Source organism: Pinus tabuliformis, chromosome 9 (genome assembly GCF_031772625.1).
Source record: "Pinus tabuliformis cultivar Carrire ecotype Pingquan chromosome 9, CPIR1, whole genome shotgun sequence".
Classification (NCBI taxonomy): Eukaryota; Viridiplantae; Streptophyta; class Pinopsida; order Pinales; family Pinaceae; genus Pinus; species Pinus tabuliformis.
Window position 1 is genome coordinate 1,563,893,257 of NC_142307.1, and position 22,555 is coordinate 1,563,915,811.

Here is a 22,555-nt window from a genome sequence, read left to right on the forward strand (position 1 = left end):
TAATTCATTTAAAATTAAATCTGTCGGTTGATATTTAAAGAAGTTTTGTATTGAAAAAGGTAAAAAATAATAATTTATATTCTGGATCCATGTAGTTCAAATTTTGAATATCAGTTCCCACGCTTAGGTACAGAGCTCGCGCAGACCAAGAGGCGAACAGGAGGAGGAGGAGCAGCGAGGAGCAGCACAGAAAGTCCTTCATCGTATCGCAGATCCGAATTGAAAGTCACGCAGGAGGAAATTTGAGCTATGGACGAATTCGAAGTTCTAAACAGAGAGGCAGAAAATTCCCTGTCGAAGCAGGACGGTGGACACGAATGGGAGGTATACAAAGAGAACGTTAAGCCTCTTAAGGAAGGCCGAAAGGTCAAACTGCTCAACCAGGCCCTCAAAGCTCAGCAACGCAGCTCCTTCAAAAATTCTTTCCGCGACGAGCGCAGGTTCGAAATCCGCCATCCCCTGTATTCCTTTTAGAAGTTTTACCTGGCCTTAGACTTGATCTAGGCTTTGCTTTTACTAATTTAGGGTTTTACTTTTTTCCTATCAGGAAGCTGATCCAGGCTATTGACGAATACTGTGGCGACGATCCTCTGAAGCCATGGATCGAGTATGTATTTCCTTATTATTAATAATTAGTTTTCATTTTGTAGAAATTTCCTATCCTGTTTCTCTGTTTTAATATTTGTAGGAAATGCCTGTATTGAATATTTATCATTAGAATCCCAGAATCTCTTGGCTTTAGAATGGTATTTCTGATTTGAGATAGATAGAAGGTTCTCTTGTTTTGTTTTGTTTTTTTGTTTTTAAATTATTTTATGGAAGATTGAAGACCTTTCACATATACAAAAGGGTGTGAGTCTGCAACCTGATTTTTGCTTTCCCAGCAGCCGTCCAATAATCCTCGGCATTACATGGACCCAGGACCTTGACTTTCCTTATGATTAATATGCCATATGATAAGCCTCTACGGATTCAGAATTTTTGTACTATTTCTACCATAGCATAATCTGATATGTCCAAAAAATATAGAGTACATAACAGTTTTGTAATATCTCCTATCAAATCAATACACCGCTATTGTGAGATAACCATGAAAATAACAGATTGTTTAAAACCATCCTGGATGAGTTAATCAGAGGGGGCAGACTTCCCTGGGGACCGCTCAATGAACTGACTGGGTGCCTCTAATCTTTCCCCATGACTGTGAGCTCGTGGATGCCATAATTCAGAAGGACGTGTTCTGCGATCACTCTTATTTCAGCACTGATATCTTGGATTGAGTTAAGCTTTTGTCATCATCTTTGACTAAGCTAGAGGAGGATTGGTTCCTTTCTCTGTTTCCTTGGGGCAAGTAGTGAGGTTGCCATGGCCATGCATCTCTTGGATAGAAGAATGGATTTTGTACGTCCTTGTGAATATATCTCCCAGTTCTTTTGTCTTCTTCAATTTTGTCATGGAAAATCATACCCAACATTGAGATTCTTTTGCTCACGTCCTCCATATTACTAGTGCTCTCCCCACAAAGTTAACCATGGCATCTTTAATGGCCCATTAATAGTCGATAGTGGCTTTGGAAACCTTTCTCCTTGATTTAGTTGAATAAACAGATGGCCCGGTCTGTCTTTCCGCCCTCACTTCTACTCTCACAGCAGCTCCTAGGTGTTGCTGCACCTCAACCTAGTTTCTTACATGCGTAGGTTGTGTAGCCTTAAATGTCATTACATAGTTGGCTGCAAACTTGGGATAGTTATAGCCCCTTCTTCTCCTTTGGTTTGAAGGAGGGTTGCAAGACTCAACATTATTCTCTTGTTTTCTTGCTCTAGTTTGCTTGTTACAAGCCTGAGTAGGTTGCCCTTTCTTGGAACTCGAATATCCCTCCCCCAAGAATTGTAATTGGTGTCATTAATCTTCATCCTATTAGGTTGTGTTGGGCAATAGGTGTTATCCTTTGGATTGTTGGTTATCTCCCAAAGACTTTGGAGAATCTTCAACTTGAACACAAAGGAATTAGGCTTCATTTGGATAGTCATATTAGCTTGCCACCCTTAGTAGGGTAGAAATTTCATGATGGCATGCAATAAAGAGAGAGGAAACAATGCATTATTACTTCTAACTTCTAAGTTCTTCCTTATGAGTCCTTATGATCCTATAGAGTTCTACAGTCATGAATAATGATTACTCCACTTCTTATCATGAGAGTCCCTTTCTCCAAACACTTGAATTTTTGATCATGAGATCCTAGGTGTTCTTGCCATCATTCCACATTGAACTATATCTCTTCATCAAGCCTTTGAACTTGTTAAGCAAATATTTCATCATCATCTCTCTTGCATTGGCATGATATGCCATTAGTGTTGAAAATATAGTGAGCACGGTCTTTTGGCTTGTGCGTTAGCCAGTGCAGACCTCGAATTGTCCTCATGAGTTAGACTTCAGTTAGGATGAGTTATTTCCAGTTTATTGGAATAATAATCAAGTTAGCATGCGTAGAGTTGGAGAAGAACGAGTTAAGAACTCCAATCAACATGTTGATTGGAGAGAGAAAGAGTAATACTCTTAGTTAACTCGTCAGTGAGAACTCGAGTTCTAAATTTGAAGTGGGTCTTCTTACATGTTTGAATTGGGGCTATAAAGAGGAGGACGAAGGCACAAAGAATTATTATTGTTTTGCGCACAAATGTCAGTGTGACAAGACAAAGCTCACGAGTTTGTGAGAGAGCCTTGATTGTGGAGAGCACATGAATTGTGTCCTAAGAAATAGGAGGAACAAGTGCGCTAGGATTTAGGAGTTTGTTGTGCGTAGAGAAGAGGAGTTGGTTCCTAAGAAATAGGGCTACCAAGTGTGCACAAAAATAGGGATTTTCCCTATAAAATAGGAGCTGATCTGCGCTAGAGAATAGGGGCTCATGTGCGTTAGGAAATAGGGACCTAGTGTGCAAGGATTAAGGAGCCTCTAGTGCGCAAAAATCAAGCAAAAGAGAGTAGGTTTTGTAGAGCAAGTCAAGGAGGCAGAGGAACAATTGTGTGCTAGAGATCTGATATCAAGTAAGATCAAGGCCAACCAAGATTAATTGTATCAGTTGAGATTTGAGAGAGAAGTAAAATACTTTCTCAAAGAGAGACATATTGCTTTGTAATAGAGTCAACTGCTCCAAGACAATCAATAAAATACCACATCAAACAAGCAAGTTTTCCCTCATGGGTTTCCTGGGAAAAATAAGTGTGTCAATTTATGTGCGTGTTTTTATCTCTGTGTCTATATCCTGCTGCTTATGAATTGTTAAGAGACTTTGTATCTTGGAGAAAGTTAACTAGATTTCAGTTTTCAGATATTCATCTAAGTAGTTGCAAAGTTTCATGGAAATTTAACAATTAGTGCTCCTCTTATGGTTTCCATGTCATGTTGAATATGACTCTATTATCTCCTCCTCTTAGCTTTGTACTTGCTCTGACCAACCTTTCAGAAAAAGGAAGAAAGTGCCTATCATACACTCGCCCATGGAGTTGGAGCATCTATGATTCAAGACAAGAAAGCCCCTTGACCCTCACTACCCTTGTATGTGGCGTCATACAACTTCAAAAACATTAAGGAAGTGACAACATAAGTAGATACCTTGGAAACCTTCCATTTTGGCGAGGAGAGATTGCATTGGCACAACTTGTTAGATGTTGTCAGTCAACATTGTAGGGCTTGCAAATATAGGTGGCCATACTAGAATTAGGTATGGCAAGAAGAAGAGCTCTATAATAGAGCTATATTAGATGATGAAGTTCTTTTCAAAGTGGCGAGTGGTTCTAAGCCTAAAAGAGACAAATTAGAGAAGGAACACCTAGAAAGAGAAAGGTTAGAAAAGGAATTTGCAACCAAGGTAGCAATAGAAAAAGGAAGATTAGAGAATGAGACTAAAGCATCGAGGCTTTAGTAGGCACAAGAGTAGGAGAAAAAGAAATAGAAGTTTGAAGCACTAAGGCTTTAATAGGAAGAAGCAGGAAAGAAGAAACAAGAAGAAGAAGAAGAAAGGCTTAGGAAAGAAGAGAGAGAAAAGAAGAAAAAAAAAGGAAGCACAAGGCATAGACTTGAAGGACATTGGCCCTTCAAAGACTTCAATTAGCACTCCAATAATCGCTCTTGTAGGAGGCCATTTCTCACTTGGAGAACTTGGATTGGGTGAATTCATGCCTTCCAAATTAGATAAAGTTGTTAGGTTGAATGTGTTTGTTTTTGACAAGGCAAGGGGGGGGGATCATAAAACAAACCCAAAAGTGGGAGCGTGAACACTCAAGGTAGCTACAAAAATCACACTTGTAGTAGATACTAGAAGGGATATTATAGCCATGGCCTTTGTTGGAGTAGTGTTTTCTCAAACCTCAGATGACAGAAAAGGAGAATCGACTCTATTATGCAACACTAGACAATTGTTAGAAAGTAGGCACAATGCTTGAAATGGATATGTTTGCATCAATTAGCAATTTCACATGCCTACACACAATTACTGTAAAGATGATTTAACAATGTTAGTTACCCAAGCTCAAAGATGTGGGTGCACTAAGGCCCATAGACAAAATTTTGGTAGAGTTAGAATATCACATCACTTTGCAGCACTGTAATTGGAATGTTCACTCAAGTCACTCTAGATTGTATTAGAAGCACATATAGCTAGACAATCTAGAGATAAATTTTATAAATTTCCTTTTTGGGTTACTTAAAAGCAGTGTTGATAACATCAAGATTGGCAAAAAAAATCACAAGGGTCTAGAAAAGATCTTCTCGGAAACATTGGTGTAAAAATCGACAAATTGTGGCAAATATTAAAAAATACAAAATATAATCATTTTTTTCGAAATTTTAAGCATATAAAGCAACAACTATATCAAATAAACATGTTGGCACATAAATATGTAGAAAACATTAATATATATGTAGTGGATGCTAAATAAATAATGATACATCAAAGTTGATACTGAATCTCGAACCCTGATAGTTGTCCAATCAAGGACTCAAAAGTGCATACAAAATGAGATCACATATATAAATGTATCTCATCATAATGAGGTAGATATACAATGGCAAAAGAAACAAACTAGCAGCTAGCTATTTGATATCAATGCCCTCTCCCCCTTTTACGGGAAAAGGTCATGGGCTGTTTGCTAGGCTTGCTGCTAATAGTAGAAGGCCCTAGCCTTGCACCCAATGTCTAACTGTGATTGGTGGGGGTAGAACTATGTTCATCAATCCGTGTTGAAAGTGGTGTTGATGCTTGGCACATCATCCTCTTGCTCCTTTTGCACCTCTTGCCTCTCCTACTGTTGTTTCTCCTCTAACCATGCGGGTGCCTCCTCCATGATAGGCACCTCAGACTCCACCTTCTAGTTAGAAAATAATTCAATATTGTCTAAGGAAATGGCATCCACATCTGATGTTCTCTCCATTTGCCTCATCTATAGTCGGAGATGGTAATGGACATACACCAAGCCATTGAGAGTCGAGACATCAGAACTCCAACATGTAAGAGGGTCATAAAAAATTTAACGAGTCTTGAGGGTCATAGTATATTAGAGGTTCGTAAATTGCAATAAATGTAATTGGTTCGTCGTAATTGGTTTGTCGAAGTTCTAAGTTCTTACCTATTGTGTTTCTTTGAATGTATTTTTTCGAATACACCAATTGTGTTCACATCCTGAAGTGCCACAGGTTTGACTGATATTTTTATGGCAAATTTATGTAAATTTGGTGCCCTTCCACCATAGTTTTATCGCCAAATATCTACAACAGATAAGAAAGAAATAGAACTAAAATATATTTCATTACAGTGGAAAATAGAAAATAAAGAAAACATAATTAAGCTTTCAAATAAAACACATAACTGAATTTAAAAAACCTAAAGTTTTAAATTTTAATCACTTACCCATATCAAAGTGGTCCTTTAACGAACAACATCATCAAACCCAAATAGTCTAGTACCATCTCGATACCTCTCTATCTCGCAATTGATTGTGTTGCAAATATCGACATTAGGTACCTCTTACCGCTTAAACTAGCTAGGTTGGCAACATTCAACCAAGACTACTATGCGGTAAGCACTATTAGGAGTATGCCCGATGTCACATCAACGTATTCCTCTCGCTTTAGGCCAACTCCCACAAAATACCATGGGCGGTATCCTTACACACAACAACTCAACCAAAGAAATAATAGACTAGTGCCTATATGAGGTATATGGAGGAGGTAGGAGTTAATATGATAATGAAATTTTGGCTTGATTAGCGATATAACAACAAACTTATATTGTAGACCAATAATGGGAAATACTTCATGTCAAGGAAATAAGCTTGAAAATGCCACAAATTGAGTATAAAAACTTCTTACCATAATAAAAGATGTATTGCAGATATTATACCCATTGACCACTGAAGAGTACCTAAATTTTTTTAAAAGACTCCATGCTCGAGAATGTGCCAGACGCTTCATGGACCATCATAGTTCACTGTATCATCAAAGTTTTTTAACTCTATTTCTTCTTCTCATGTTGTATTCAGATTCCACAAGCCCTTTGGGGATGATGTAAAGTGATGCTAGTGTGATGAGTTGAGTCATGTAACAGGCCTAGATAACTTGGGACATTGTTTTCAAGTGAGTTTATTTTGGGAGGTTTTTTTACTCGGTTAATTATTAGGTACTTTCGAGGACTTAATAATTAATTGAGATTTTTCCTCCAAGCATAACCCCAAAGTTGGAGTGCGGCTTGATGACGAGGCCTTGGGTGAGTCTTAGTGTCTAGAGTCATTGTATATTATTGTAGTAGATCACTTGTAAAATTTCGTGGAATTTGAATAGGTCTAGGTGTTAGTATTTTAATTTTTTAAATTTCCTGCAGGGCAGAAATTTGAATAAATTTTGAATGTAAAATGTAATAAGTGATGCCTAGAGAAGTTGTATGGGGTATGTGTGCTCAAAATTAGACCTCTCACCCTCAAATTTCTACTATGACACACTTTGAGGGGTAAAAAATAAGTTCTAGACCCTCAAAACCCACTTTTCCTAAGTTTAGTGGAAAATGTGGGAGTAAATTAACTCAGAAATTAAATAAATGGAGAGAATTAAGTAACTCCATGTGAGAAAATGACATGGAAATTATCTTAGAGCAAGAGTTAAGTCAAAGGACAAGTGGAAGATGATTTGGCACATGACATCTTCATGTTGAAATATGTAACTAGGTTTGGTCTTCATAATGACAAATGTAATCATGATTTTATGTATTTAATGGAAAGAGAAAAATAAATTTATTATTGTGAGTATTGAGGCATGGGTTTCATGCCCTAGAGAATTTATTTTTATAGGTCAAAGCATCCATTGAGTGCTTCTAGGTTTGTTATAAATTCATTGAGTCATTGTCATGTATGAATGACCCATTTGGGCATGTTACATATTGTAAGAAAAATTATTTGAGTCAAATTAGGGTCAAAAGACCCTCCAAGACCATGTCAAATGTGCAAGCATCAAGTCGGCCTCATGAAGCAACAAGTCGGCCTAAAAAGATGTGTCAAGAAGCCTATATATAGAGCCATCGACCTCATTTGAAGGGCACTCATTCAAGCACAAGAAAATTCGATCAAGGGACAAGAAGAAGCCTCCTATCCTAGCGAAGGAAGAAGAAGGAAGAACTGAATTGTTTAGGTTTGTTTTAGGGTGAAAATCTCTCACACGTGCGAGGAAAATTGGGTATTATTTGTTGCTGCAGAAGTGGAGTCATTACAATTATCTAAGAGGGCTCAACAAGGAGGAAGTCAAGACACCTTTCAAGCCAAATTGGAAAAGGAGCCACTATCCATGCAAAGAGGAATCAAGGAATAAATATTTTTCTATCTCTCACATGAGCTGAAACTAGGGTTTTTGTAGAGGCTGAAAATTTGCAGGCTTGTAACAAGAGGCCAAAATTCCATTGAAGCCGAAAACAAAGTTGCAGAAGTTAGTTTGACCTGTGTTGACTTGCAAAAGAAGAGCTGTTCAAGGAAGCCTTATGACTTGGTCTTGGAGAGGTTCTTGGGTCAAGGGTCTTAGTCTTGGAATTTATCAATTGAAGATTCTATAAGAAGAAGAATTTATTGGGTTTTCCTCTTAATATTGGAGAGGTTTTGGCCCTGGCTAATAGTCTACATCTGGTGTCCTTTGTCTCCTTGTTCATTATGTTTTGGTAACTGTTTGATGAAAAGAAATCAATAATAATTAAGCTAAAGAACAATATAATCAAGAAAGGTAAAAAGTCTTCACAAGCAGTTATCATTGGAAGAGAAATCTCCTACATCTTGCTGCCCTAGATTTCTCAACATGGTATCGCAGCTAAGGTGACAAGTCAAGGGCAGCTCATTAAAGGACGAAAGTTCTAGAAGATTATCAAAGGCATCAAATCCTCAAGAAGATCCTATCATCTCCAAAGCATCTAGAAGTCTACTCATCCAAGGAAATCAAGATCAAAGGCGTTGTCTTCATCATCAAGGATTAAGGATCCCCTCATTCCCCTATGTATGAAAATTGGAAACATCAAAAGAAATATATGACAAACTTGTAGAATTTTTCTTGTAAGCATTGCAGGAGAAGTGATCTCGTTAAGACAAGAACTCTACAAGATGAAAATATCAAAAGAAGAAGGAATAACCTCATACTTTACGAGGGTGCTTGAAATAAGGGACCAACTACAAGAGTTGGGAGAGACAATGTTTGATAAGGAAATGACTACTATAGTACTCAATGCACTACCGCAGGAATGGGGTAATTTTACATCAAACATTTATGGGAAGAAGGAAGTTACTCCATTCAATGATCTATGGTCACTAGGAAAACTTGAAGAAACCAAGTTGAGGGCAAAAAGTGATGTAGGATCAATTGAGCAAACTCAAGCATATGTTGCATGGTGAAGAGAATAGGAAAGTTTGGGAAAATTTGGTCCTCAGAAAAGGAAGAAGAATATGGCGAAGGTTCAATGCTATGGATGTCAAGAATATGGGCACTACAAGAGAGATTGTCCTAAGCTCAAGAAGGACAACAACAAAAGAGGAAGGGAAGAAGCCCATATCACTGAAGAAGTGGAAGAAGCTAAAAAGAAGAAATCCAAGAAGGAAGAAGTAAAAGATCTCTACTATGATTGAGATAAGTCTTCTCCACCTTGTTCTTGTAAAAAAATGGCTATCATGGTAAGAATCATTAGAAGCATGATAGGATGCATCATTTTAGGAGATGACATCATAGGAGCATACGATTGAAGTAAGAGCCCAAGACATCATCATAAGAAGCTTGCAAGATCGCTAAAGTAGGATTCTATGATAGTCATTATTAGAAGGAAGTAGCTCTTGGTAACCTCATCAGAAGCATAAGTAACACTCATGGGTAGAAGTAAGTCATCTAGTATACAACTCATCATACATCATTGGGAAGGAGCATCTGTAAGATGAGGACAATCGAGATCCTCTGCTGGAATCTTCATTAGAAGGTTCATCTCTTGAAAGATGCCTCGCTAAGAATTCCACTTGGGACGAGATTCATTGTTTAGAAGAATGATGGTGTGATGACAAAGGAATGCAGCAGGACAAAGATGATTAAAGTACACTCAATCAAGGATAGGAAGTTGCTGAAGGAAGTCTAGATGACCAAGAAAAAAAGAGACTTATGTATGCATATGTTCAATAGGCCAACTCATGTCATTATATAGTTGCAGATAATAAGAATGCATGAGCATGATCAAGGGAAAAGGATCTCTTTCATTAAAAAGGATGCATAAAGGCATGGGTCACATATTAACTAGATGAAATCAACATAATATGTCCTCATATGGAATATGAGGTGGTTGACTAAATGAAGGAATTATGATTGGGAGTTCCTGGGAAGTAATATGTGAGCAAAGAGAGAGGAAGAGATTGTGAAAAATGCAACTATGGAGAAGGCAATCAGCATCCTAAGACTAGAAGAATTGACTATGATATCTCCATGGGAAAGATATGAAGACCTTGGAAAAGTCTGAAAAGAAAGAAGACCCTTGACAAATGAATATCTTGGAGATGTGTCAATATGAATGCAGGATGTTGATGTTGCAGCAAGTAGATGTCATGATGAAGGGCCATCACAAAAGGTAATTTTTGATTTGATGTTCATTTTTTATTTTTGAACAATATCTCGATGGGCTAATACAAGGCTACCAAAAGAAAGGCGTGGATGTCATCTACAATTGGTACTCATGTGGTGGGATGGAAGATCTTGAAGGATACATGATGTGGAAAAGGTAGTTGTATGAGGAAAAGCCAGATATGGTCTAATGGATCACTCTCTGATAAAAGGAAGAAAGACATGACTACCCTGATTTGAGAAGGAAAGTGATGGATGGTCGATGCCCTACGAAGAAGTCCCAAAGATGAAGGCTCCATAATGTTAAAAATGAAATTCATGACATCAAATGAAGGAGCACTACAAGGAGCTGAAGGTCCTATGATCTCCATCAATGAAGAAAGACTTGTTGTTGGAAACGGGTCCCTAATTAAGAGGGAGCCTGGAAACACATTTCTAATTAAGAAGAAACTTGGAAGCAAGTCCCTAGCTAAGAGGGAGCTTGGACAAGTCCCCGGTTAAGAGGGAGCTTCGGTACATTCCTTCATTGAAATGGGTAGATCCTCCCTAGTTGAGGGGGAGAGATGGAAACATCATTCTTGTCTTCACTTGGGAAGAAAAGAATGGAGGATTGGGTAAACATTTGGCATCTGATACTCTTTGAGGATGTGGTAGGGCATCCAAGATAAGAGTAGTTGTAGAGGATCAATTTTATTTGAGGACAAGGAATCCAAAGTAAGAATAGTCCTGGAAGGACATACCCTGTGAACACCCAGGTGGGGTATGCTACTGGAGAGACAATGATGAAGGTGTCTATAAATCATTGGTCTTGCCAACATTGTGCTCTGATCTTGTGGAGAGATAGAGCTGTTAGTCAAGGCCTTGCTATGTGACAATGCTGGATGATATGATGCTATATAGATGGGTTACCAATCCGACTCTTCTTATGAGAATTCTTTAGATTGAGAATGTCCAAGTACCTTGTATGGATCATGAATACCTCCCTAGTTAGGAGGGAGTGTTTGGTTTTGGTGGCAAGAGAGCTCAAGAGGGAGAAGCCCTAGCCGCAGTCCTCATGAAGAAGCCCTAGCCGTAGGTGAAGAGGAGACAAAGGGAGAAGCCCTAGCTGTAGTCCTAAAGGAAGGAGATCTAGCCATGCCCTAATCGCTGTCATAAAGAAGCCATAACCGTAGTCTTGAAGGTGCCTTAGTTCCCTAACTGGAGGCCTAATCCGCGGCAAAAGGAGGGCTAATCAGTAGTGAAGAACAAGCCCTAATCCGCTGTTCAAAGAGGCTCCTATCCGCAGCTAGCCGCAGTGAAAGGGAGGCTTCTATGCGCAGTCAAAGGAGGATCCAATCTGCTGTCAAGAAGAAGACTCCAACTCGCTGTTAAGAGGAGCACTAACCTGCAGTCAAGGAAAGCCCAAGCCGTAGTCAAGGAAGGCCTAAAGACGCAGACAGAAAGGCCCTAGCCGCAGTCAAAGGGAGACCCTAGCCGCTGCAAGAAGGAGCCATAAGACAGCAAGAGAGAAGCCCTAGAAGCAACATGTTTTGTTGTAGGTACAACGTGTGAAAGAGAGGCTATTTTGAGTGATGTTCTTAGAGGGAGAAAAACCAAAATTTGAAGCCTAGGGTCACAACAAGAAGAGGTGTGCAGCATGGGTGAAATGGGGCTGTTATAAAGCTATTCTAGGAAGACTGAAGGGCTGAGAGAAGGCTGTGTATCTTGCTAGAAGGCAGAGGATAGAGGGAGTTGTTTGAGGGCTCATAGAGGATGGAACAATCCTCCAGAAAGGCTGCCTCAGGCCTGTTCTAAGGGCTGTATGATGCCACTATAATGAGAGGTGGGTAGAGCCATTGTTAAGGGCTAGAAGTACTGTGTTGAGGATTAGTAAGCTAGCAAGGAGTAGCGTGGTGGTGTAATCACCTTGGAGAACCATAGCTCTAGAAATCAGTTAAAGAATGAGGACTGATAAGTATGCCCTCACTAGTATTCAGAACTGCAGTCCTTGGTGCCAGAATTGCAACTTCATTGTGACACTTTCATGGTGAAGATTTTTGATGTCAGATCTCCTATTTTGACAAGTCAAGTATTGACTTCAAATCATTGTACTCTATCTCTTTCTCTTTGTTGAACTATTGAAGACTAAAGAAGATTTGATCAAGGGTTTCCCCACATTAGGGTTTGTCCCTGGCTAGAGCCACATCTTGTGTCCTCTTGTCTCGGCTTGTCTTCTACTGTTTATGTTTATGTTCTATCTGCGTTTTAAGAAAAATTGAAGTAAATTGCTCTTAAGCATAGAACATACAAAATTTAACTCCAACAACGACAAGTCACATGTGGCCTTCTCCAACAACGTTGCCTCCAACTCCAAGTCTCCATGTGCAGTTGTCAGGGTCTACTGTCTCCAACAAAAAAGGGCATGAATCACATGTAATTTAGGGTTATGTAGGTTAAAGGGGGTTGGGGCCCTCAAAGCAAACATTTCTCGATTTCTCCAATGAAAAAAATGGCGCTCTGTTCTTGACATTTTGCATTTTTTTGGGTGGATCCATATCCAAAAATATTTACATCATTCATAACAGTTTCCAAAACTGTATCCAAGGTTTTCGAAATGTTGATACAACTCAAATACGTTTTGCCGACATTTCAAGACGAATCGTGCATGGATCGTACTCGTTTCTGTTTTGGAAACATGGAACGAGGTTTCAGGCAAATTATCTAGCCGTTTCCGGTAACTTAGCATAATATTGTTTGTTATCTGTCTCAATGCTTTTAGAGTGAAAAAAGTGGAGGAATTAGCTCACATGACCATTTTTACTTGTGGGTCTTAGTTTGGAAAATAAGGGTTTGAAAACTTCTGGCAATAATTTGAGGCATTAAACGATATTTTTTGCTGTAAAAGTTTTGCTGCTTTAGCGCGACACATTTTTTTCCCTATTCTACACACAAACCTTTCCAATGACGCAAGAATTGGCTCAATCACAATTCATATGCAAAATTTATGCCATTCGGAAGTTGACCTTCTTGTTTTGACCACCATAATTCGAGAGGATGCCACATCAGCGCCAATTACTTATCGAAAATGGGCTGGCCACGTGATCATGATGAAGAGGACTCTAAAAGAGTCAATGTTGCAACTCTAGTTAAGAGTTGAAGGAGTCAAACCTAACCACTAGTAGGCTATTGGGTTGTGTTATAAATGGGCCACTAGGTGGCAAAGGGGTTCCATTCTTTTCGAGGGCATTTTGCTCCTCAGAGGAGTAAAGTAGCTGAGAGGGATAGGGGGAGAGCACACAAAGAGGATTTGTGCATTGTAGTAGTGCACAGGCTACATGACTTACTTCTTTGTACTTGCAACCCTTTTCTATTTAGAGAAAGAGAGCAGACTGCCCTAACCTTCTAGCCGGGTTTTCTCTCAAAAGGGTTTCTGAGGTTATATCTTGTGCCAATTGTGGTTTGTGAGTTTTTATTTCGTTGCTCTGTTTTCTACATAACTATGATTTGCATTCAGATGCAAAAACAATAATTTACAGATCCAAAAATCGAAATAGAAATAAACCCTCATAGTGTAGATTTTGGATTTGTAATTATAATTTTATCATATCTGTTGTGATGAACTGTCTCGTGGGATATCCATGACAATTTACGGATCAAGAATTCCTCATAGCCATTTTTAGGGAGGAGCAAATGGTGTTGTATGATGGATGCCTTGTTTATTATTTTCAGCGTAAGTACTTTTATTTACACCATTGTGAGGTTATGGTGTTCATGCGTTAACCGTTCTTCATTGAATTTTTATGGCTCTACTTTTTTTTTACGTTTTTGCTATTTATCATTATGAAATGGTAGATAGATGATTACAGATGTTTTGTTGTTTCATATTGCTTTGCTTGAATTTATCATTCTTGTTTATGTGTTTTTGCTTTTCCCTAATAGCTGCCTCTTTTGGAAGTACAAGCAAGAATTTGTAATTAGTTTTCCTTTTGTTTAATTAGTTTTGCTTCTAGCTGGGATAAGATAGGAGAGTTTACTTTTTGCATTTATAGTAATTTCAAACTATTCACTGCATAGTGCATTTCCAACACTAACTCCACTCATTGTTAGTAATGGTTGCAGGGCTAGAATCTTGGTGGGTCTCCTATTCCAAACAGTGTGAGGTCTCCTATCCCAAACAATGTGAGGTTTAATTGGGACTTCATATTGGGGGGCACCCTTATGTGTTGAAGGGCACTTTGCCCATGTCACAAATTTGTAATTGAACTGTCAAGGGTTTAGTATTGATATTGAAGGGAACAAATAGGACATAATTTCCTGCTACAATTGTTGGTGTCATAAAGTGATTTTCATATTTGGTTTATGCATGATATAGATTACCTTAGAGGGCTGAAACTTGTGGCATAAGTTTTGGTATTGTTCCTCTTGAATTACCTAGTGGATTAGGGTTGTTTAGAAGTGAAATAGTGCTTGATGGCCACTACTATTTTATTATATTTTAGTTCAATCATAATGTTGTAAATTCACAAGGACAAGATTTATGAAACCTCTAGTAAAGAGGTGAAATTTGGGAAGTTGCATTAATTGTGTTATAGTGAGAAATTTCTGCTATATATATGCATCAAGTTAACTCCATGAGTAAGCTATCTCCAATTTGTATGTTGACTAAGATACTATGAAGGGTAGGCATCACACTGTGCTCGCCACATTGCATGAAATAGTCCCAAGCACAATGTAAACACTTTTGTAGTAACCCCAAAAAGCTAATATAAACAATGTGTCTTCTTTCTCTTCCTAAGCATCCTCGATATTGAAGTTCTGAGAAACAAGCTAGCTGGCTTCAAAGGTTTTGTCGACCACCAATCATTGCCATAAAAGGGATATCTTGTCATTATGATTAAACACATATATATTGGTAAGGCCCAACATGCATAAATCCATATTCAACATAATCCATACTAGCCTTAGGGTCTATCTATTCCCTTATTTGTGACAGAAGGAGCAAGCTAAGGAGACACTAGGGTCACCTCCCCACCCTTACACCCTTCATGAATGAAGATAAAACATCATGACGCTGGGCAAAATATAAATCAAATAATTTTTGGACATAAACATATAATTTTTCACTTCTTGCAAGCACAATATTTTTAGATTCTAAAACATGGTCCTAATTTTACAAACCATAACCTTTCTACATGGGTCCGCGTGGCTTTTGGTATACATGATGGTAGCTTTGTTGAGAAAGGGAAAATTTGGGCTCAATGTTTTATCCATATGAATATTATCGCCAACATCATTGCCTAGTCTAGATAGGACCTTGTATGAGTTTGAGGTCAATGGGCACATTAGGATATGATTACTCAAGTATATGAATTTTGCATTTTCACTAGGTCTCCTTGGGGTTTGAGGACTCCTGGGAGTTCCATATAGAGGGTGGGGAGCATGAATTATTGTTACCACCTTGAAGTGAGGTGTTTTGAGAGTGGTGCATCACCTCATCCCAAATGGTTGAAGCCTTGGGCTAATTGGGAGCCAATGGTGTAGAGGTTGTTGACTTGCTTGTTTCATACTTTTGGGTTGTGGTGGTTTTACTACCTTTGGAAATTTTATAAAAATTCAAACCCATGCATCATTAAAGTCATTGATGGCTTGAATAGTTGATAGGCTTGAGCCTGAGGAGCTTAATTAGTTAGGACATGATGTGGGTTAGGATTAGCCATAATTGGATAGTCATGGATCTTATGGTTTGGGTTTTGGCATTGAAAGTAGGTGCAAATTGATATATCAAACTCTCTCTTGAATAATTTTATGCCCAACCTAGATCCCGACAAAACCCATTACTGCTTGGACATGTTGACTATGAGATAAAGTCTCTTTTCAAGTGAGTGATAAACAACCCTTTTTAGTTTATGGTGTATGCAGTTGTGTAATGACTTTAAAATTAATTTGAGGAATGACCAACACTAAATGGGAAGTTTGAAATTCCATTAAAAAAGGGCGATAGATTTTTGGTGGTTTTCTCAATTGATAAATACTAGAACCAACTAGAAAAATGATGAAAGTGTTTCTAAGATACCCATGGATTGCATGCAATTATTGTACCATGTTACTTCTCAAATTTACTTATAAAGTTGCTTAGCCAATTGCAAGCATAGGGGAACTTAGGAAGGTTCCCCATTATCATCACAACAACTCTTCCTCAGCGTGTCGTCTTTGGTGTGTTGGATATCTGTTGATTATTTTGTTCAAACATAAGAGATGAGATGATATATAGTAGAGTTTTCTTCGTTGATGATTGTAGCTCAAGAAGATATTTTTGCACGGGCCGAAGTGTCCAAGTGTGCAAGAAGTTGCCCAAAGTATCCTTATAACACTTGCTCAGGTATTGAGTTAATTGCTATTATAACTTAGCCTAAGTTAACTTAGGAAAAACACATAATTAATTATATTGGCTATTCAACTAAATAGACGTAGGAAAAGTAAAATATTTACTTTAGTTATTATGTTTTATCAGTGTGGAAAAAGTCGGGAATAAATCCCCAAAATGCAATTTTTTTGGCTGGCCGATTAAATCGGCCGATTTTTTGCCGATTTTTTCCCAGTTGAAAAAGTCGAGATTAAATCGAAAAAGTCGGGATTAAATCGGGACTTTTTCCAAAAAATTGTGAATGAGGTAGTTTCTTTAACGATTTTTTATTTTTATTTTTTGAAAAAATCGGGATTTTATTGAAAAAGTCGGGATTTTTTAAAAAATGAATATTTTTGTATTTTTTTTTTGGCTGACTTTTTCAAAAAACTCCCGACTTTAACGACTTTTTCAACTTCTGGACCCTTCCCGATTTAATCTCGACTTCGACTTTTTCCACATTGGTTTTAATATCTATTGTTGATTGCAAGTGAGGCGAGATCTAATCTCGATCAGGAATCACTTTGGAGATTAGGGTTAGGGATTTAGCTCAATGTAATGTTATAAAAGCAAGGCTAGGAAGAGGTAAACCCCATACAATGTCATGTCCCCAATTAATAAAATTGCTAAGGGAATTCTCAATTTTGCAATTTTTGGCAGTTAATAAATATTTAGCATATAAACTTAGGAAAAGTGGGTGAAAAAGGAAAATTTATAAAGGTGCCACCCCCAAACATTAGAAAAGCCAAGAAATTCGATGGGAAGTGGAGAGTGGGGGCCACTCCAAGGGAATACGCACCCCTTGGAGGAATTCGAACTAGGTGAGAGAGGGAATTTGATGTGTGGAGCCCACAAGGAGCATGAGGGATGGCTAGCTATAAATTGGAGGTGAGGCTCTCTTTTTAGGGGCTTTTTGATCATTTGACAAACTTTGTTGTTGCTCTAGCTGTTCAGCTGAGTCACAAGTGCTGTTGAGCACCACAATTTCCCAAGGAGGAAACTCACCCTTCTCTTCGGTGGACTACGAGTGCCACCCTAGGGAAGTTTCACCATTGTCTTGTGGAGGCAGGGAGAGGCATAACGTAGGTGCCACACATTTTCTGAGCTAAACTGGGAATGCAGAATCAAAGCTGCACTGTCCTTTTGGGAGTTGGTGTCGGGAATTAGAAGCCACACCATTCGCTAGACACTACTTGAAGAAATTGTTGGAGGAGAGGAGAGAATTGCAGAGCAGAAGTGTTCCCATCTCACCAGCACAAATTTAACTTAGTGAGCCTATGCAGTTACTACCTAGGCCTGCATAGTAATTGAGAGGGAGTTGTTGTGAGTGGTCTTGGTTAGAGGTATTTGGAGCTGGGCTGTTGTGCGGGAGTTAGAAGTGAGCCAAGGGGGGACTTTCCACTATTTTGGAGGGCTGTGAAGATGGAATTTCCTGTAGACAGAAATTCACTAGTAGTGGAGAAGTGCTGAGAATTTGGGGTCAATTTTGGAGCATCAAAACTAGAGAATTTTGCAGAATTTTCTGGGTAGATTTGAGGAGTCAAATCAGGGTCTCAACACAACCAGCAGTGCAGAAACATAGGGCCAACGCAATTTTCTGGAGAGCAACACTTCTACAGCAGTTGGGCACTTTTGTACTGATCACTTGAGGCTTGTAGCTTGCCTTGTGCAAGCCTAGGTGCACTCCTTCCATCTTCTATTGTACTCCAACAATTATATTTAATAAAAATTGGCCAATTTGGTGTTCCAGGCAGAATTTCTGTTTATGTGTGTTTACTGAGTAAATTTTTGTGTTGAAATTATTGCATGTCTTTGTTATCACTGTAAATTTCTATTTGGAACATTACATACAATGACACAAGCCATTGAGAGAGAGATTTTCTCAAGTGAGGAGTGTGATACTCAGGTGTGCTAGGTCTGTGTTACAAAATAAATAAATATAAATAATATAAATACTAAGTAATCAAGTAGTGATTATGTTAAGAAGTCATTAGTTAAGTCAAAAGGCATGTCTAAAAAACATGCCCGGTCACAAAAGGACACCTGCTTAGGTATATATATGCGGGTCCTCATTGTAACATTCATCACTTATACATTTTTATATATAATAAATTATTATTACAAAATACCTCGTGTATTTTTACATTCAAGCCTACAAGCTATCAGTTTTTATGCTTTAGTGGTATCAGAGCCATGGCACACAATATAATCATGCGAGTTTTTGAACGTTGTTCGCCGCACAATGTGCCATTACGTTCACATCCTAAACGCGTTGAACAGTTTAGTAAAATTCAAGAAGCATTTCAGCGTTTAGAAAAATCATTTGCAGAAGTTAAAGAAGTTCGAAAGGAAAATGATCTAGATGATGATTCCGATGAAGCTTATAAAGATCAAGATGAGGATTCAAATAAAGCTGATCTTGATGTGAATGATGATGATCTAAATCAAGATAATGATTTCGATGAAGCTGATATAGATCAAGATGATTATAATGTTGAAGATGAGAATGTTGCAGAAGATTCTCAAGCCGAAATTTTAGGAGGTAAGGTCGAAGATGTTGCAACTGTGGCGAAGGTCAAACAAAGCGCTGGAGATTTAGAAGAAAAAACAACGGAAAGGGATCGAGAAGAAGAGAAACAAAGCGTTGAAAATTTAGAAGAAAACACTAGGAAAAGGAAGCAAAATATTGAAGAAGATGTGGGCGAAACTAGTAGGAAACAAAAACTATATATCATTGAAGAAGAGAGACAAGCTAGAGATTCAAATGTAAGTCCAGTCATAGAGAAAATGTTGTTCATCCCGAGGGGAATTAAAAATGTCAGTAGGACATGTTTCATAAACGTAGCTCTGCAATGTTTGTTAGCCATGAATAACATAAGGGAGAGATATGTGAAGCCCTGGGATCAAATCTCAGATTCGAATTTTATCACTTACCAAATTTGTAAGCTTCTTTCTCAGAGATGTTCCATGATATTTCAATTACTAGAGCACAATCCCTCTGAGGCACCCTCTGAGCTTCAAAATAAGTTATATCCTGGTCAAGAGAAGAACCATGCTGGTGTAACTATATTGAAAATTGTTAATGGGTTAGATGAAGAAAATGAGAGATCAAAGGTGCAGGAAGGTTCAGAAATTAGGCCGCTTATGGAAGATTTTACGATAAGTTTTGAAACAAAATTAACTTGCTCCAGCTGTGGACTGAAATTCTCTTTTCCCGTGGAAAATGAAGGAATGTTAGATGTGAATCTGACTGATGATCAAGTCTTCGGATGTCCACAATTGAGTGGTAAGTGGTTGCAGAAGTTAGGGGGTGACGAATTAAAGTGGCTGAAATTAGAGGATCTCCTGCCATTCATAGGATCACAAGAGAAGAAAAATACAGTTTCAAAGTGCTGCAGTAAATGCAAGTTAGATATCTCGATCAAGAAAGCTCCTTGTGTTCTGGTGATTGCAGGAATGGCTGCTGCATCTATCAGGGGCACTTCAAATGCTAGCAGGGGCCTAAAAGTTTCTGTGGCTAACTTACAAGATTATTGTAATGAATTAGAGAACAAATTCTTGTCTGGCTTTGATGTTGCTTCTCAATGACGGGAATTGTCAACAATGGCAGAGTGTGCTAAGATATTGTCTTAGTTTAATAGAGGGACAAGTGCCATGCAGCGGTATGTAGCTTCATGCCCGATGTTTATTGATGTCGATATTATGAACGCAGATGCAAAGATGGTTCTTGGAGATCAGGGCATACAGTTAGGCCCCAATAATGTGGCACATGGCCTTTCAACGTTGTACAAAGAAATCATAGAAATTGTCCGAAAGGAAGTTGCAACTATTATGGCTGTCTTTATTTCTCCAGATGCAGTTATGTTGATCCTTGTGTAGCGAGTTTTGGAGCAGAGGGTTTCTGCAGTGTTGGATATGTTTTTACCAAAACCCTCACTTGCAAACCCACCACCTATGGATGAAGGTGGCCTTTTATTGTATCTTAGAATTCTGGCAGTGACAAATGAAAAGCGTCATCCAATGTTCGCAGGAACCGACGTATCGATGTGCCAAACATTTCCGTTGTGCCTGCCTCAACAGGTTTCGCAAATCACTCCCTTGTTCTGCCAAGCCGCGTGTCTCACCAGCCAGTCCGCCATCCAATCTGTGACCCATCTGTTACAAAAAAAAAAAAATTAACTCCCGCTACCTGCAACCCCTGTCCGTCGTCAAGGACCACTGCCACAATTCAGACGCTTTGCAAAGACATGGTTTCCACATGCTCGTGCTTACTGCAAACCCATTGTGCCTACTCGACTACCAATCCACCTACACGCTGTCGTCCAATTCCAGTATCCCATTCAAATTCTTGCGGTTTCTTGTGTGTTACGTCATGCCTTCGGGTGATACATCACACCCTTTGGAACGAGGGTATATAAATATACGTATCACACACCTACTTCACAATGTTGATAAATATATATATATATTAGTTCAATATAGCATAGGACTATATTATATAATTACAGATTAATTAATAAATTTATATAAGATAATTAATTTAATTTATTTGATTATATAGTTTAATTAATTAAAAAAAGGGGAAAAATTATATATCTATATATATATAATTTTTTTTTATTAGAGTTATAAAAAAATTTAGAGTTACAAAAAGAATCGAAATCTGGACTCAAATCAGAGTTACCAGCGAATCATAGAAGATGAGCTACCAATGACGTAGTCAAATGAAGAAAGTATTAGCGGTCAAGTGAAAAGAAGACATTTGTGGCAGATAAGAGATCAAGTCCTTTCATCAAGAAGCTTTGAGGACAAAGCCTCTGAAGGAAGGGGCTATGTTATGAATATAATTCATAACAAAATAAATAAATAAAAATAATAAAAATACTAAGTAATCAAGTAGTGATTATATTAAAAAGTCATTAGTTAAGTGAAAAGGCATGTCTTCACAAAATGACACCTACTTAGGTATATATATGTGGGTCCTCATTGTAGCATTCATCACTTATACATTTTTATATATAATAAATTATTATTACAAAATACCTCGTGTATTTTTACATTCAAGACTACAAGCTATCAGTTTGAGCCAGGTGCAGGGGTGCAAGTTGCAACATGGGAGATCCAGATTAGTGAAGGAGGTCAAGGATGGATCTATGGCATGTTGTAACAATAAATTTCTCAGTTGGGCCATTATCCTAGGAAGAGAGTCCAAGTAGGTTTGGTTTAAGATTTAATGAATAACTGATTTGAGTGGGAAGAATTTGTATGTGGCACACGTGATTGAAATTGTCTATATAATTATGCTTCTGCTAAATAATTGCGTTAACAACCTAGTTGTGCTTTTATTCAGTAGATTTCTGATAAATTTTTTAAGCACTAATTGTTGGGTGCTAGGTTCAGGAAATTAAATTGGTATAAGAGCGAAAACTCTAAGAAGTTGATCTCAAGGTTCCAAGTTTGTAGAGGCATTGTTGGGGCTGGGTTCAACCCCGATCGCATGATGCAACACAATTTTTTTTTGAGGGTTGAAAACCAGATGGCTGAAGGTTATACGTTGTATGACGAATAAGGTGAAAAATCTGTATGGGTTGAAGATCAATCGTATGGTGGCTTTGTTTAAAGTTAAGATTTAAAAAAATAAGAAAAATAAAAAGTTGACGACAATTGTGAGTGGGCTGTCAAAATGCACCCAATCACCAACTATAGGAGCCGCTAGTCGTGGGATTGATTTGTTGGCAGTAGAAACTATGCATGGTGTGGAAAAGTCTAGCCACTAGTTGTAAATGTGTCCAACCAGAAGGGCCGACCATGGCTAAAACAATGGGCAAGCTGAGTCGTCATGGGTGTAGGAAGGGTGCAAATAAGTCATCGGCAGCAAGGACAATCCAGTGGTTGCATATCACGTGTGTAACCTCGAGAAATTAGGAACAAGCCACGTGGTTGCAGATTGAGAGTGTGTAACCACGAGCAACCGAGAACAATAGAAAGACTGTAGAGAGCCTTGTTAAGGGTTGCCAAATAGGATCATGTCGCGAGCAAAGGGCCAAAAAGGGGTTGTG

The 22,555-nt window shown here is 38.3% G+C and overlaps 1 protein-coding gene across 1 annotated transcript in view; it reads left to right on the forward strand.

Moving 5' to 3' along the window:
* The first annotated feature begins 88 nt into the window (after positions 1 to 88).
* The window catches only part of BUBR1 (BUB1-related (BUB1: budding uninhibited by benzymidazol 1)), a 77,565-nt gene continuing 55,098 nt past the window's right edge, over positions 89 to 22,555 (forward strand). The window contains exons 1-2 of the mRNA XM_089439096.1: positions 89 to 440; positions 548 to 607. Of these exons, the coding sequence (XP_089295222.1) occupies positions 250 to 440; positions 548 to 607 (251 nt within the window). The 5' untranslated portion in view covers positions 89 to 249. The remainder of the gene's footprint in view (positions 441 to 547; positions 608 to 22,555) is intronic.